Source organism: Phocoena sinus, chromosome 9, assembly GCF_008692025.1.
Source record: "Phocoena sinus isolate mPhoSin1 chromosome 9, mPhoSin1.pri, whole genome shotgun sequence".
Taxonomy (NCBI): domain Eukaryota; kingdom Metazoa; phylum Chordata; class Mammalia; order Artiodactyla; family Phocoenidae; genus Phocoena; species Phocoena sinus.
Window position 1 is genome coordinate 74,931,978 of NC_045771.1, and position 12,296 is coordinate 74,944,273.

Consider the following 12,296-nt stretch of genomic DNA (forward strand, 5'->3'; position numbering starts at 1 on the left):
TCAAGAGATCAATCAAAAAACAAAATATAACAATTGTAAATATTTATGCACCCAACATAGGAGCACCTCAATACATAAGGCAAATGCTAACAGCCATAAAAGGGGAAATCGACAGGAACACAATCATAGTAGGGGACTTTAAGACCCCACTTTCCCCAATGGACAGATGATCCAAAATGAAAATAAATAAGGAAACACAAGCTTTAAATGACACATTAAACAAGATGGACTTAATTGATACTTACAGGACGTTCCATCCAAAAACAGAATACACTTTCTTCTCAAGTGTTCATGGAACATTCTCCAGGATAGATCAGATCATCTTGGGTCACAAATCAAGTCTTGGTAAATTTACAAAAACTGAAATCGTATCAAGTATCTTTTCCGACCATGACGCTATAAGACTAGGTACCAATTACAGGAAAAAAATCTGTAAAAAATACAAACACACGGCTACCAAATAACCAAGAAATCACTGAAGAAATCAAAGAGGAAATCAATAAATGCCTAAAACCAAATGACAATGAAAACATGATGACCCAAAACCTATGGATGCAGCAAAAGCAGTTCTAAGAGGGAACTTTATAGCAATACAATCCTACCTCAAGAAACATCTCAAATAAACAACCTAACCTTACACTTAAAGCAATCAGAGAAAGAAGAACAAAAAACCCCCCAAGTTATCAGAAGGAAAGAAATCATGAATATCAGATCAGAAATAAATGAAAAAGGAATGAAGGAAACGATAGCAAAGATCAAAAAAACTAAAAGCTGGTTCTTTGAGAAGATAAACAAAATTGATAAACCATTAGCCAGGCTCATCAAGAAAAAAGGGAGAAGACTGAAATCAATAGAATTAGAAATGAAAAAGGAGAAGTAACAACTGACACTGCAGAAATACAAAGGATCATGAGAGATAACTATAAGCAACTCTATGCCAATAAAATGGACAACCTGGAAGAAATGGACAAATTCTTATAAAAGCACAACCTTCTGAGACTGAAATAGGAAGAAATAGAAAATATGAACAGACCAACCACAAGCACTGAAATTGAGACTGTGATTAAAAATCTTCCAACAAACACAAGCCCAGGACCAGATGGCTTCACAGGCGAATTCTACCAAACATTTAGAGATGAGCTAACGCCTATCCTTCTCAATGTCTTCCAAAATATAGCAGAGGGAGGAACACTCCCAAACTCATTCTGTGAGGCCACCATCACACTGATACCAAAACCAGACAAAGATGTTACAAAAAAAGAAAACTACAAGCCAATAACACTGATGAACACAGATGCAAAAATCCTCAACAAAATACTAGCAAACAGAATCCAACAGCACATTAAAAGGATCAACACCATGATCAACAGGGGTTTATCCCAGGAATGCAAGAATTCCTCAATATACGCAAATCAATCAATGTGATAAACCATAATAACAAACTGAAAGAGAAAAACCAGATGATGATCTCAATAAATGCAGAAAAAGCTTTCGATATAATTCATCACCAATTTATGATAGAAACCCTCCAGAAAGTAGGCATAGAGGAAACTTACCTCAACATAATAAAGGCCGTATATGACAAACCAACAGCCAACATCGTTCTCAATGGTGAAACCCTGAAATCATTTCCACTAAGATCAGGAACAAGACAAGGTTGCCCACTCTCACCACTATTATTCAACACAGTTTTAGAAGTTTTAGCCACAGCAGAGAGGAAAAAGAAATAAAAGGAATCCAAATCGGAAAAGAAGTAAAACTATCACTGTTTGCAGATGACATGATACTATACATAGACAATCCTAAAGATGCTACCAGAAAACTACTGGAGCTAATCAATGAATTTGGTAAAGTAGCAGAATACAAAATTAACGCACAGAAGTCTCTTGCATTCCTATACACTAATGATGAAAAATCTGAAAAAGAAATTAAGGAAACACTTCCATTTACCATTACGACAAAAAGAATAAAATACCTAGGAATAAACCTACCTAAGGAGGCAGAAGACCTGTATGCAGAAAACCATAAAACACTGATGAAAGAAATTAAGGATTCAAACAGATGGAGAGATATACCATGTTCTTTAATTAGAAGAGTCCATGTTGTGAAAATGACTATACTAAAGAAAGCTAGCTACAAATTCAATGCAATCCCTATCAAACTACCAATGGCATTTTTCACAGTACTAGAACAAAAAATTTCACAATTTGTATGGAAACACAAAAAACCCCAAATAGCCAAAACAATCTTGAGAAAGAAAAACAGAGCCGGAGAAATCACGCTCCCTGACTTTAGACTATACTACAATGGCTACAGTAATCAAGATAGTATGGTACTGGCACAAAAACAGAAATAGTAGATCAGTGGAACAGGAGAGAAAGCCCAGAGATAAACCCATGCTCACATGGCCACCTTATCTTTGATAAAGGAGGCAAGAATATACAATGGAGAAAAGACAGCCTCTTCAATAAGTGGTGCTGGGAAAACTGGACAGCTACGTGTAAAAGAATGAAATTAGAACACTCCCTAACACCATACACAAAAATAAATTCAAAACGGATTAAAGACCTAAATGTAAGGTCAGACACTATAAAACTCTTAGAGGAAAACACAGGCAGAACACTCCATGACATAAATAACAGCAAGATCCTTTTGGACCCACCTCCTAGAAAAATGGAAATAAAAACAAACAAATGGGACCTAATGAAACTTAAAAGCCTTTGCATAGCAAAGGAAACCATAAACAAGACAAAAAGACAACCCTCAGAATGGGAGGGTTGCAAACAAAGGACTAATCTCCAAAATTTACAAGCAGCTTATGCAGCTCAATATGAAAAAAACAACCTAATCCAAAAATGGGCAGAAGACCTCAATAGACATTTCTCCAAAGAAGATATACAGATTGCCAACAAACACATGAAAGGATGCTCAACATAACTGATCATTAGAGAAATGCAAATCAAAACTACAATGAGGTAACACCTGACACTGGTCAGAATGGCCATCATCAAAAAATCTACAAACAATAAAAGCTGGAGAGGGTGTGGAAAAAAGGGGAACCCTGTTGCACTGCTGGTGAGAATGTAAACTGATAGAGCCACTATAGAGAACAGTATGGAGGTTCCTTAAAAAACTACAAATACAACTACCATACGACCCAGTAATCCCACTACTGGGCATATACCCTGAGAAAACCATAATTCAAAAAGAGACATGTACCACAATGTTCATTACAGCTCCATTTACAAAAGCCAGGACATGGAAGCAACCTAAGTGTCCAATGACAAATGACTGGATAAAGAAGATGTGGCACATATATACAATGGACTATTACTCAGCCATAAAAAGAAATGAAACTGAGTTATTTGTAGTGAGGCGGATGGACCTAGAATCTGTCATACAGAATGAAGTAAGTCAGAAAGAGAAAAACAAATACAGTATGTTAACACATATATATGGAATCTTAAAAAAAAAAGTGGTTCTTAAGAAACTAGGGGCAGGACAGGAATAAAGACACAGGCATGGAGAATGGACTTGAGGACACGGGGAGGGGGAAGGGTAAGCTAGTACAAAGTGAGAGAGTGGCATTGACATACATATACACTACCAAATGTAAACTAGATAGCTAGCGGGAAGCAGCAGCATAGCACAGGGAGATCAGCTTGGCGCTTCGTGACCACCTACAGGGGTGGGATAGGGAGGGTGGTAGGAAGATGCAAGAGGGAGGAGATATGGGGATATATGTATATGTACAGCTGATTCACTAGTTTTAAAGCAGAAACTAACACACCATTGTAAACAATTATACTCCAATAAAGATGTTAAAAAAATAAGTTAAAAAAATTAAACAAATGAAAAAACAAATGAAAAAAATTAAACAAATGGGACCTAAATAATCTTGTAAGTTTTTGCACAGCAAAAGAAACCATGAAGAAAACAATAAGACAGACTACACAATGGGAGAAAATATTTGCAAATGATGTGACTGACAAGGGTCTAATTTCCAAAATATAATAACAGATCATATAACTCAATATCAAAAAAACAAACAACCCAATCAAAAAATGGGCAGAAGACCTAAATAGACATTTCACCAACGAAGACATGCAGATGGCCAACAGGCACATGAAAACATGCTCAGCATCGGTAACTGTTAGAGAAATGCAAATCAAAACTACAGTGAGGTGGTCACCTCACACTGGTCAGAATGCCCATCTTTAAAAAGTCTGCAAATAACTAATGCTGGAGAGGGTGTGGTAGGCAGGAATGTAAACTGGTGCAGCCACTATGGAGAACAGTACGGAAGTTCCTCAGAAAACTAAGAATAGAATTACCATATGATCCAGCAATCCCACTCCTGGGCATATATCTGGACAAAACTATAATTCAAAAAGATACATGCATCTCTATGTTCATAGCAGCACTATTCACAATAACCAAAACATAGAAACAACCTAAACATCCATCAACAGATGAACGGATAAAGTATGGTACATATATACAATGGAATATTACTCAGCCACAAAAAAGAATGAAATAATGCCATTTGCAGCAACATGGATGGACCTAGAGATTATCATACTAAGTGAAGTAAGTTAGAAAAACACAAATACCATGATATCATTTTTACGTGGAATTTAAAATATGACATAAATAAACTTATTTACAAAACAGAAACAGACTCACAGACATAGAAAACAAACTTATGGTTACCAAAGGGGAAAATGGGTGGTGGGGGAAGGATAAATTAAGGCTTTGGGATTGGCAAATATTATATGAAAATATATATAATAAAATGTATATAAAACAGATAAGCAACAAGGTCCTACTGTTCATCACAGGGAACAATATTCAATATCCTATAATAAACCATAGTGGAAAAAGATATGAAAAAGAATATATATACGTATAACTGAATCACGTTTGCTGTACCTCAGAAACTAACACAACACTTTAAAACAACTATACTTCAATAAAAAATTTAAATTAAAAAAAAGATGATAGTTAAATGTACTTTTTCTTAACTTTCCATTTTAAACCAATGCTAATGGAGAACAAAATAAAGGGCACTAGCCATTTTGCATTAAAAAATATTTTTAGGGAATTCAGTATCAGTGAAAGTTTCCCCCCATCTTAAACACCCTCAGAGTCACGGAGCTTTAAGGGAAAAGATAGTGTGGGGCGGAGGACAGGGCAAGGGGATATCTTTCCTCTTTCAGTGTTCATTAAAGGTTTGTTTGCTAAATTCTATACTTGGCAGTTCCATTCCTTAAGCTGGGGAGCTCAGTGACAGCCTGAGGGCTCTCAGAACCACAGGTGGGACAGGGGAGGAGACTTTTTTCCCCACAAGAATAGTTTAAAATAGCATTTTTGTATTAAAACAAATAAAAATGTATCACGGAATAGGCATGACTTTTAAAGACAAAACTGGAGATTAATGAGAAAATCTCCTGCACAGGCAGGGTGGGACTGCACACCTCCAGGCCTCTGGAACAGGTACAAACTGGCCTCCACCATTAGTTAGTCCAAGTGAAAATTGCCAGAAGCCCTGCTCCAGCTTGTCATAACTCATGCCTGCACTCACTATACATTGACAACCCTAAACCATCTCTCTTAAAAAATTCAACAAACATTTAACAGCTATGATACGCCAGGCCCTTCACACACAGGGATAATTATCACTTTGGCCTGCCACGTGATTTTGGGTGATCAACCATTGCCCTGGGGTAAATCCTGGGCCCTCCTAACAGAGGAGGAGTTCTACCAGCAGGCAGCTGAGGGAGGGCCAGGCCTTGTGCCAAAAGACTCAAAGGCCAGAGCTCACTCGCCAGGTCCATAGGATCCTCCAGTAGCAGAGCTTAAATATGGGGGGCTGCCCACACAGCAGTGCTGCTGCTATGGAGGGTTTGGGGGAACGGGAGAGGGGGTTTGTGGGGAGGGACCCCTGGACCACGTCCAGCCCTGAGGATATGGGTTCAACTGGCAGGACACGAGACACCTGGGAAGGTGTCACCACACACCTGGTAGCCTGGGCTCTGCAGAAGCACAGTCCTCAGACCTCATACTTCCTACTTTGGTATTCGATACGCTACTTTGTTAACGTTTTAAGTGCAACATGCAACCAGAACATGCCTAGATCGTAAGTGCAGAGCTTGGTGAAGTTTTACAAACTGCACCTACCCATTATAACCAGCACCCACACGAAGAAATAGTTTCTTTTTTTTTAGCTCTCAGTAACCACTTTATAATGAGTGAACCTACTGTCTGACCTTTGGACATCCGAACTTCAATGAACACACATTTTCGGGAATGCCATCTAGGAGATGATTTATAGTTAAAATAAGCAAGACCAAAGAAAGCTTAACTTAGAGGCTCTAAGTTCAGGACGAAAACAGTCATTATTTCAGGTTAGTTTTCATGAGTCCTGATTCTAACCTGGGCAAAAAGTGCCTTCTCTCAGCTAATACAGCAAAACAAATGGGGAAATGCCTTAGGAAAAAAATACGTGAGAGGTTCCCATCTATTGAAAATCTCGCACATTCTACTAGATAGTAAGTACATGACAGGGAAGCAGCAATTAAAAACGGTGTTGACTTCAACCCAGGGCATACGGTATGTACCACCCCAAGACATTCATTGCAAAGTTTCTTAAATTTATTTGTTAATAATTTAAAACTTTTCAACATAAAGTACACAGCTGAATGAAACATTATACAGTCGTTGAAAATGAAAACCATAAAAACCTCCAAGCTACTCAGAAAAATAGTACTGACAGTGCTAAAGAAAGCAGAATTCAAACAGCAATCATACTATAAGAGTTAACCAAAAATGGTGACTTGGACACAGGCAAACACTGAATGGAAAATGTCTAGAAAATGATGCTCAGGGAGTAGAGACGTAGAATAGTTCAATTTTTGTTTCCTTTTCAGCTTCTATGAACAGCGTATTACCTGCACAATACAAAATTCCTCTAAAAGTCATTCCTATGTAAAAACTGTGTGGATCTTATTCATATTCCCAAGCTGACTTTTACAAACAGCATCCAAAGAATCCTACTCAAAGCATAACTTGTCCAGTTCCTTAAAAAGAACCAGACCAGCTGCTGCTAACACCCCAGCCCTTCTCTTTAAAAAGGAGGGGTAAAGGTATCGTAAGAAAACCCCAAAGCGCTGACATCCCCTTCTATTTTAATAGTTGGTTAAACTTGGTGTGTCCTTGCTAATCGCAACGGCAATGTAAGTTGAGGAAGGATTTCTAGCCTCACAACATTTCAGCGAAAGTTGTGTGACCTGCCAAGACCTGGTGATTATAGCAGCAAGTCAAGCCCCGGCTCTGGAGACAGAATTCTGGCTCGGCTCCTTCCTTGCCAGGCTGCCCTGAGCAAATCACTCTATTAGGCTTATCTTTAAAGTGCAGATAATACAACCTACTTCAGAGAACTACAGTGAGGATTAAATCTGTTAATATTAAGTACCTAGCACAGCATGACTTTTAAAAGGAATTGATCATTTCCCTTCCTTGGAGGATGCGGGGTGGGTTGGGGGCCTGGGGAAGGATGACTCTTAAGGTCTTCTCCCATCCCCAAAACCCAAGGCTACCTAGGTCCCTATAGCTCAGGGCAGGAGCCAGCTGAGTTCTGGCAAAGGCAGAAGAGGCAAGGAGTTCCAGGGTGACCTCTGATGGCGGGGGGCTGGGGAACGAACAGCGTTTTCTGTCTTTGTTTCTTCCACCATAACTGACATAATATCTAGCACACAGTCGGTGCTGAAAGGACATCTGACAAATGGACTAACCCAGTCAGGGGGCCTTCTGGCATAAGCTGACGATCATGAAGAAAAACAGGCAGGAAGCCATCAACTACTGGAACTAAAGTTCTGGTCCCTTTCACTGTGAGACTCCACAACCTATTTCTGCACTATACACAGGGTGCTGGCATTTACCACTATGGAAGAAAACTATCATGCACGTTAACTTCAGCGAGATGCCTACTGTGCCTCTGAATGGTCCTGTTTAAAAACATTCACAAACCACTGCTTTTCAAAAGGAAAAGGAAATGGTCCCCAAAATATTTTCTTACCTCAATCCCTCCCCAAGTAGCCTGCATCAATTCCACTTTGATGCATAAAGCTACGTCCTTTACAAAACAAAACTGTACCTTGGATGTAAAAAGTCTAAACTACAGCTCGAAGAGAGTAATAGAGAACTCTCAAGGGCGATGTAAAACTAGGACGCCTAGACTACTCTATTCGAATGGCTTTATTGAACTTTTTTGTTAACTTACTGTCCTGTTCCTAAACTGTTTTAAGTCACATAAGTATCTTACGGTTTTCTGTCCTGTGTACCTGACCAGATCGGAATTGCTGTGCTATCTGAGGTTTCTCCTGATCACTGAGAATTCAGCTCTTTTATGGATGGGAGGTCAGCAGTACATCATAACGACGAATGTGCTGGCCTTCTAAGAAGTCACAAATGACCCCCCTCTGTGACCAGTTTCTGGGGCTCTGGGCATACATTTTTTTATTTTTTATTTTTATTTTTTTGCGGTACGCAGGACTCTCACACGCAGGCTCAGTGGCCATGGCTCACGGGCCCAGCCGCTCCGCGGCATGTGGGATCTTCCCGGACCGGAGCACGAACCCGTGTCCCCTGCATCGGCAGGCGGACTCCCAACCACTGCGCCACCAGGGAAGCCCTGGGCACACATTTTAAGCCACAGGATCAGATGGGTACACTCTGTGGCTGTGAGGTAACTATCAGAAAAATGCCTTTTCTCCTCCAAGCAGCATGTTCCACGCATATTCACGAGAACATTTAGCATCATTTCCTTCTCTAAGGGTCCAACCTGCACCCTAGCAGTAGAAGACAGTAAAAGGACTACACTGACATTCAGGACCTCCCAGCCTCTCTGCTAGGAAGCTGAGGCAGTCCCATCCTCCAGCTCCTGCAAGCTTCACTGCTGAGCGCTCTCAGTAAGGGACCATCCCCTCATCTTTACTGGCCATTATTCCTATCATTCAATACAAAAGCACAAAGACACAGTGGTCAGCCCAACAAGGACTAGAGCCCAGGGGAGGTGTGATCACTGTCAGAGGACATCAAATCTGACACACTGTTAAGGCTGCAGAAAAGCAGAGGCTAGAAAGGAGTTCAGAGTTGAAACGAATTTCTTGTCTCCTCCCTGCCTAGTTCCCGTTACTCATAACATCGGGCCTAAGAGGCTTTACTAAAGCCCCTTCCAGCTCTATACCTTACAAGGGATGGAAATTATATCTGCTGTAGGCGTTAGATTAAAACCCACTGCACACTGGGCTGAGCCTTCCTTCAGTGTGCACTCATGCCGCTTCAGGCCGTTCATCACACTGCTTTATGCATAAGGCTGAGGTACAGAGAAGAACCACACGAACTTAACATCCTGCTGGGCCTGATGTGTTCATTAAGTGCTCTTATTCGCAGTCACCTGCCCACCCGGTAAAACCACTCTCCACTCATTTAAATTAAGGAGGCTATAATACGCCCACACTTAAATTATGAACAGGAACATCTCCACTGGAAAACTCCTCACACATCTTAATTTGCCCTGTCAATTAGGAGGTCTTTTGACGAGGGCAGGGGGAACAAACCTGATCATCTTACAAAAGTAATCTGCCCTAATGGGTGCATAATGGGTCAGATATAATTTGTGGCTTACCGCCACATGGTAAATAGTTTACTTAACATTTTAGAGCTACCAAAAGTTAGCCTCATTATTTGACAATAAAATGTTCATCTCCAACTAAACATTCTGGGACATTTTAATTATTTTTTTTTTTTTTTTTGCGGTACGCAGGCCTCTCACTGTTGTGGCCTCTCCCGTTGCAGAGCACAGGCTCCGGACGCGCAGGCTCAGCGGCCATGGCTCACGGGCCCAGCTGCTCCGCGGCATGTGGGATCCTCCCAGACGGGGGCACGAACCCGCGTACCCTGCATCGGCAGGCGGACTCTCAACCACTGCGCCACCAGGGAAGCCCCATTTTAAATTTCTTAAGCAGGAACTGTGTATGTAAGTAGTGGGTGACGCAGCACCACCAGAACAACATGTTTCAGGAATGATACATCATCAAGATACATTTACTGATGAAATTCACAAGCTCCTTCCAGAAGGGTTCAAATCCTGGAGAAACCCAAACCTCCTAAAAGCCTAGGATACTAATTATATGGTAAATGTCAGTGGCAAAATCTAAAACAATAACTAAGCCTGTCCCATCACTTCTTAAGTTTGTTTTCCTTGCTTTTAATACCTCACTTAATTGGAGAAATTCAAAAAATACTCTTTCTCTTAAACATCCACAATAGATTCTTCTCAAGTGTCCACTTTCAGGAAGCCTTTCAGAAATCACCAAATGGCCAAAACGACCATTAGTGGCTTGGTCTCTAATGTGCCGCCAGACCCAGGCAGGTGACAGCGTCACGGGCTCAGGCACCACCGGCCACCCCGGCAGCTGGGCAGCTGGGCCCCGGTCGCTTCGCCTCTCCCAAATCCTGCGGATGCCCAGCACCCAGGTGGAGAAAGGAGATAAACACTAGCCAAAGGTAAGGTGGAAGCAGTGAGTCAGAAGCGCTCACAAAAGCAAGAAAAAACCCAACCCTCATACAAAGCATCTCTCGGGCTCCTAGAAGCTGCTTCCTTTCTAAAAGGTTTATTTTTAGTTCGTTTGAAAAAGTTTTTATTGCTTACCTCTGCATAAATTATGTATATTCATTACTAGAAAGTAGAGAAAAGCGCTTTTAAAAAGTAAAAAAGAAAACTGAAGCTAAGTCCACTTCCCACCACCCATTGTAATTTTGGGGAGCTTGTTAATGAGATTTTTAAGACCTAGTTAAAACCATAATGGGTACCTGCGGTGGTGCTGTATACACGGTTTGGGAGCTTGGGGCTTTTTGTTTTTTAACCTGGTCTAATAACGCTGCCAGTTCCCCCAAACGGTTACAAGTTCCTTAAAAACATTTCCAAAAGTTCTAGAACAAATACAAAAGCAACACTTTTTAAACCCCATTATCCAAGTTGAATTGGCCCGACTCTCGACTATGCTTTTTCAGAAAATCACACTTAAACTCATCTCCATGCCAATGCCGGAGAAAGTGGGGGGCGCGCACCGAAAAAGCTTCCCCCTCCCCCAGTCCCACGAGCACCGCAAACGCAGTCGCTGCGCCGCTGCGGCCTCCCCGCCGGCACTGCCCTAGAGTTCATCCGCTCCCGGGGCTCGCGGCCGCAGCGACCCAGCGGACTACCCCGAGGCCCCACCCGGGCCAGCGGCGAGCGCCCGCGTGCGGCGGCACCCGGCCTCTCCGCTCCAGGTGGCACAACCGTAAACACCGCACACACCTGCGGGGCGTGCCCGCTCCGGCGTCGGCGGGACTGGGCGCGCCCGATCCACAACGCGGCAGCCGAGGGCCACGTTTCCAGCCCAAGGCGGGGCACAGGGCCAAGCGCAAAGGGAAGGCAGGCCGAGGGTGCGTCGGGGCTGCGGCGGGCGGCCAGATCCTCACCTGCGAGCCAGTCGCCAACTCCATTCTTCCCCGCTGGGCTCCGGCCTCCTCCCAGCACGCGGCCACGGGAGCCTCGCTCGCCACGGGGCCGCGCACGGAGGTCGCCCGCGGCCGCGCAGCGCGCTCGCTCCGCCCGGAGCTCCGGCGGGCCGGGGGAGGGGCGCACTCGGCGCCCGGGACAGGGGGAGCGCCCCGCGCCGCCCACTCGGCGCCGCGGCGCCAGCCCTCGAGGCTCCTCTTACAGGACCCACACTTCGCGACCGGTGAACTTCACTTTGCAGGCGGCGCAAGAAGGGCTGCAGCTGGGAGCCACCAGGGGTGGCTGCCAATCTGGGGGCGCCGGTCTCCCCCCTGCAGTGGAGGGAGGGAGTGGAGCCGTCCGGCCCGGTTTTGCGCGGGAGAAATGAGAGGGGGCAGTCCCGGCGCAGCCTCCTGCTGGCACGCTCGGCTGCGGCGCCCGCCGAATCTTTGCAGGGTTTGTTCCAGGTAGTACCCTGGAGCGCAGAGCCTCTGCGGCGATCGGTGTCTCTGATCCGGGAAAGCGTTTTAGGGCTGCCCCAGAACTTGTTTTGTAGTTGTAAAGGGGCGGGGTTCTGACGCCTCTCAAAACATTCGCTTCGGGGTACGCTTTGCAAAACTGGCAACCAAGGCCCCCGGGGGGTCGGGAATTGCAGCCCCCCCCCCCCGGAACTTTAAACGGTCTGTTCTATACCATTGCACACGTGGGCCTTCCAGCCTCACTAGACAGAGAGTTTTAGAGGTCAGGAAGG

At 43.6% G+C, this 12,296-nt stretch overlaps 1 protein-coding gene across 3 annotated transcripts in view; it reads right to left on the reverse strand.

Moving 5' to 3' along the window:
* CDCA7L (cell division cycle associated 7 like) overlaps window positions 1–11,945 on the reverse strand; it is a 52,370-nt gene extending 40,425 nt beyond the window's left edge. The window contains exon 1 of one of the 3 annotated variants that reach the window (XM_032643362.1): window positions 11,527–11,945. In XM_032643362.1, coding sequence (XP_032499253.1) covers window positions 11,527–11,550 — 24 coding nt within the window. In that variant the 5' untranslated portion in view covers window positions 11,551–11,945. The remainder of the gene's footprint in view (window positions 1–11,526) is intronic. The other 2 variants (XM_032643359.1, XM_032643358.1) reach the window with 2 other exon arrangements.
* Window positions 11,946–12,296: the final 351 nt, after the last annotated feature.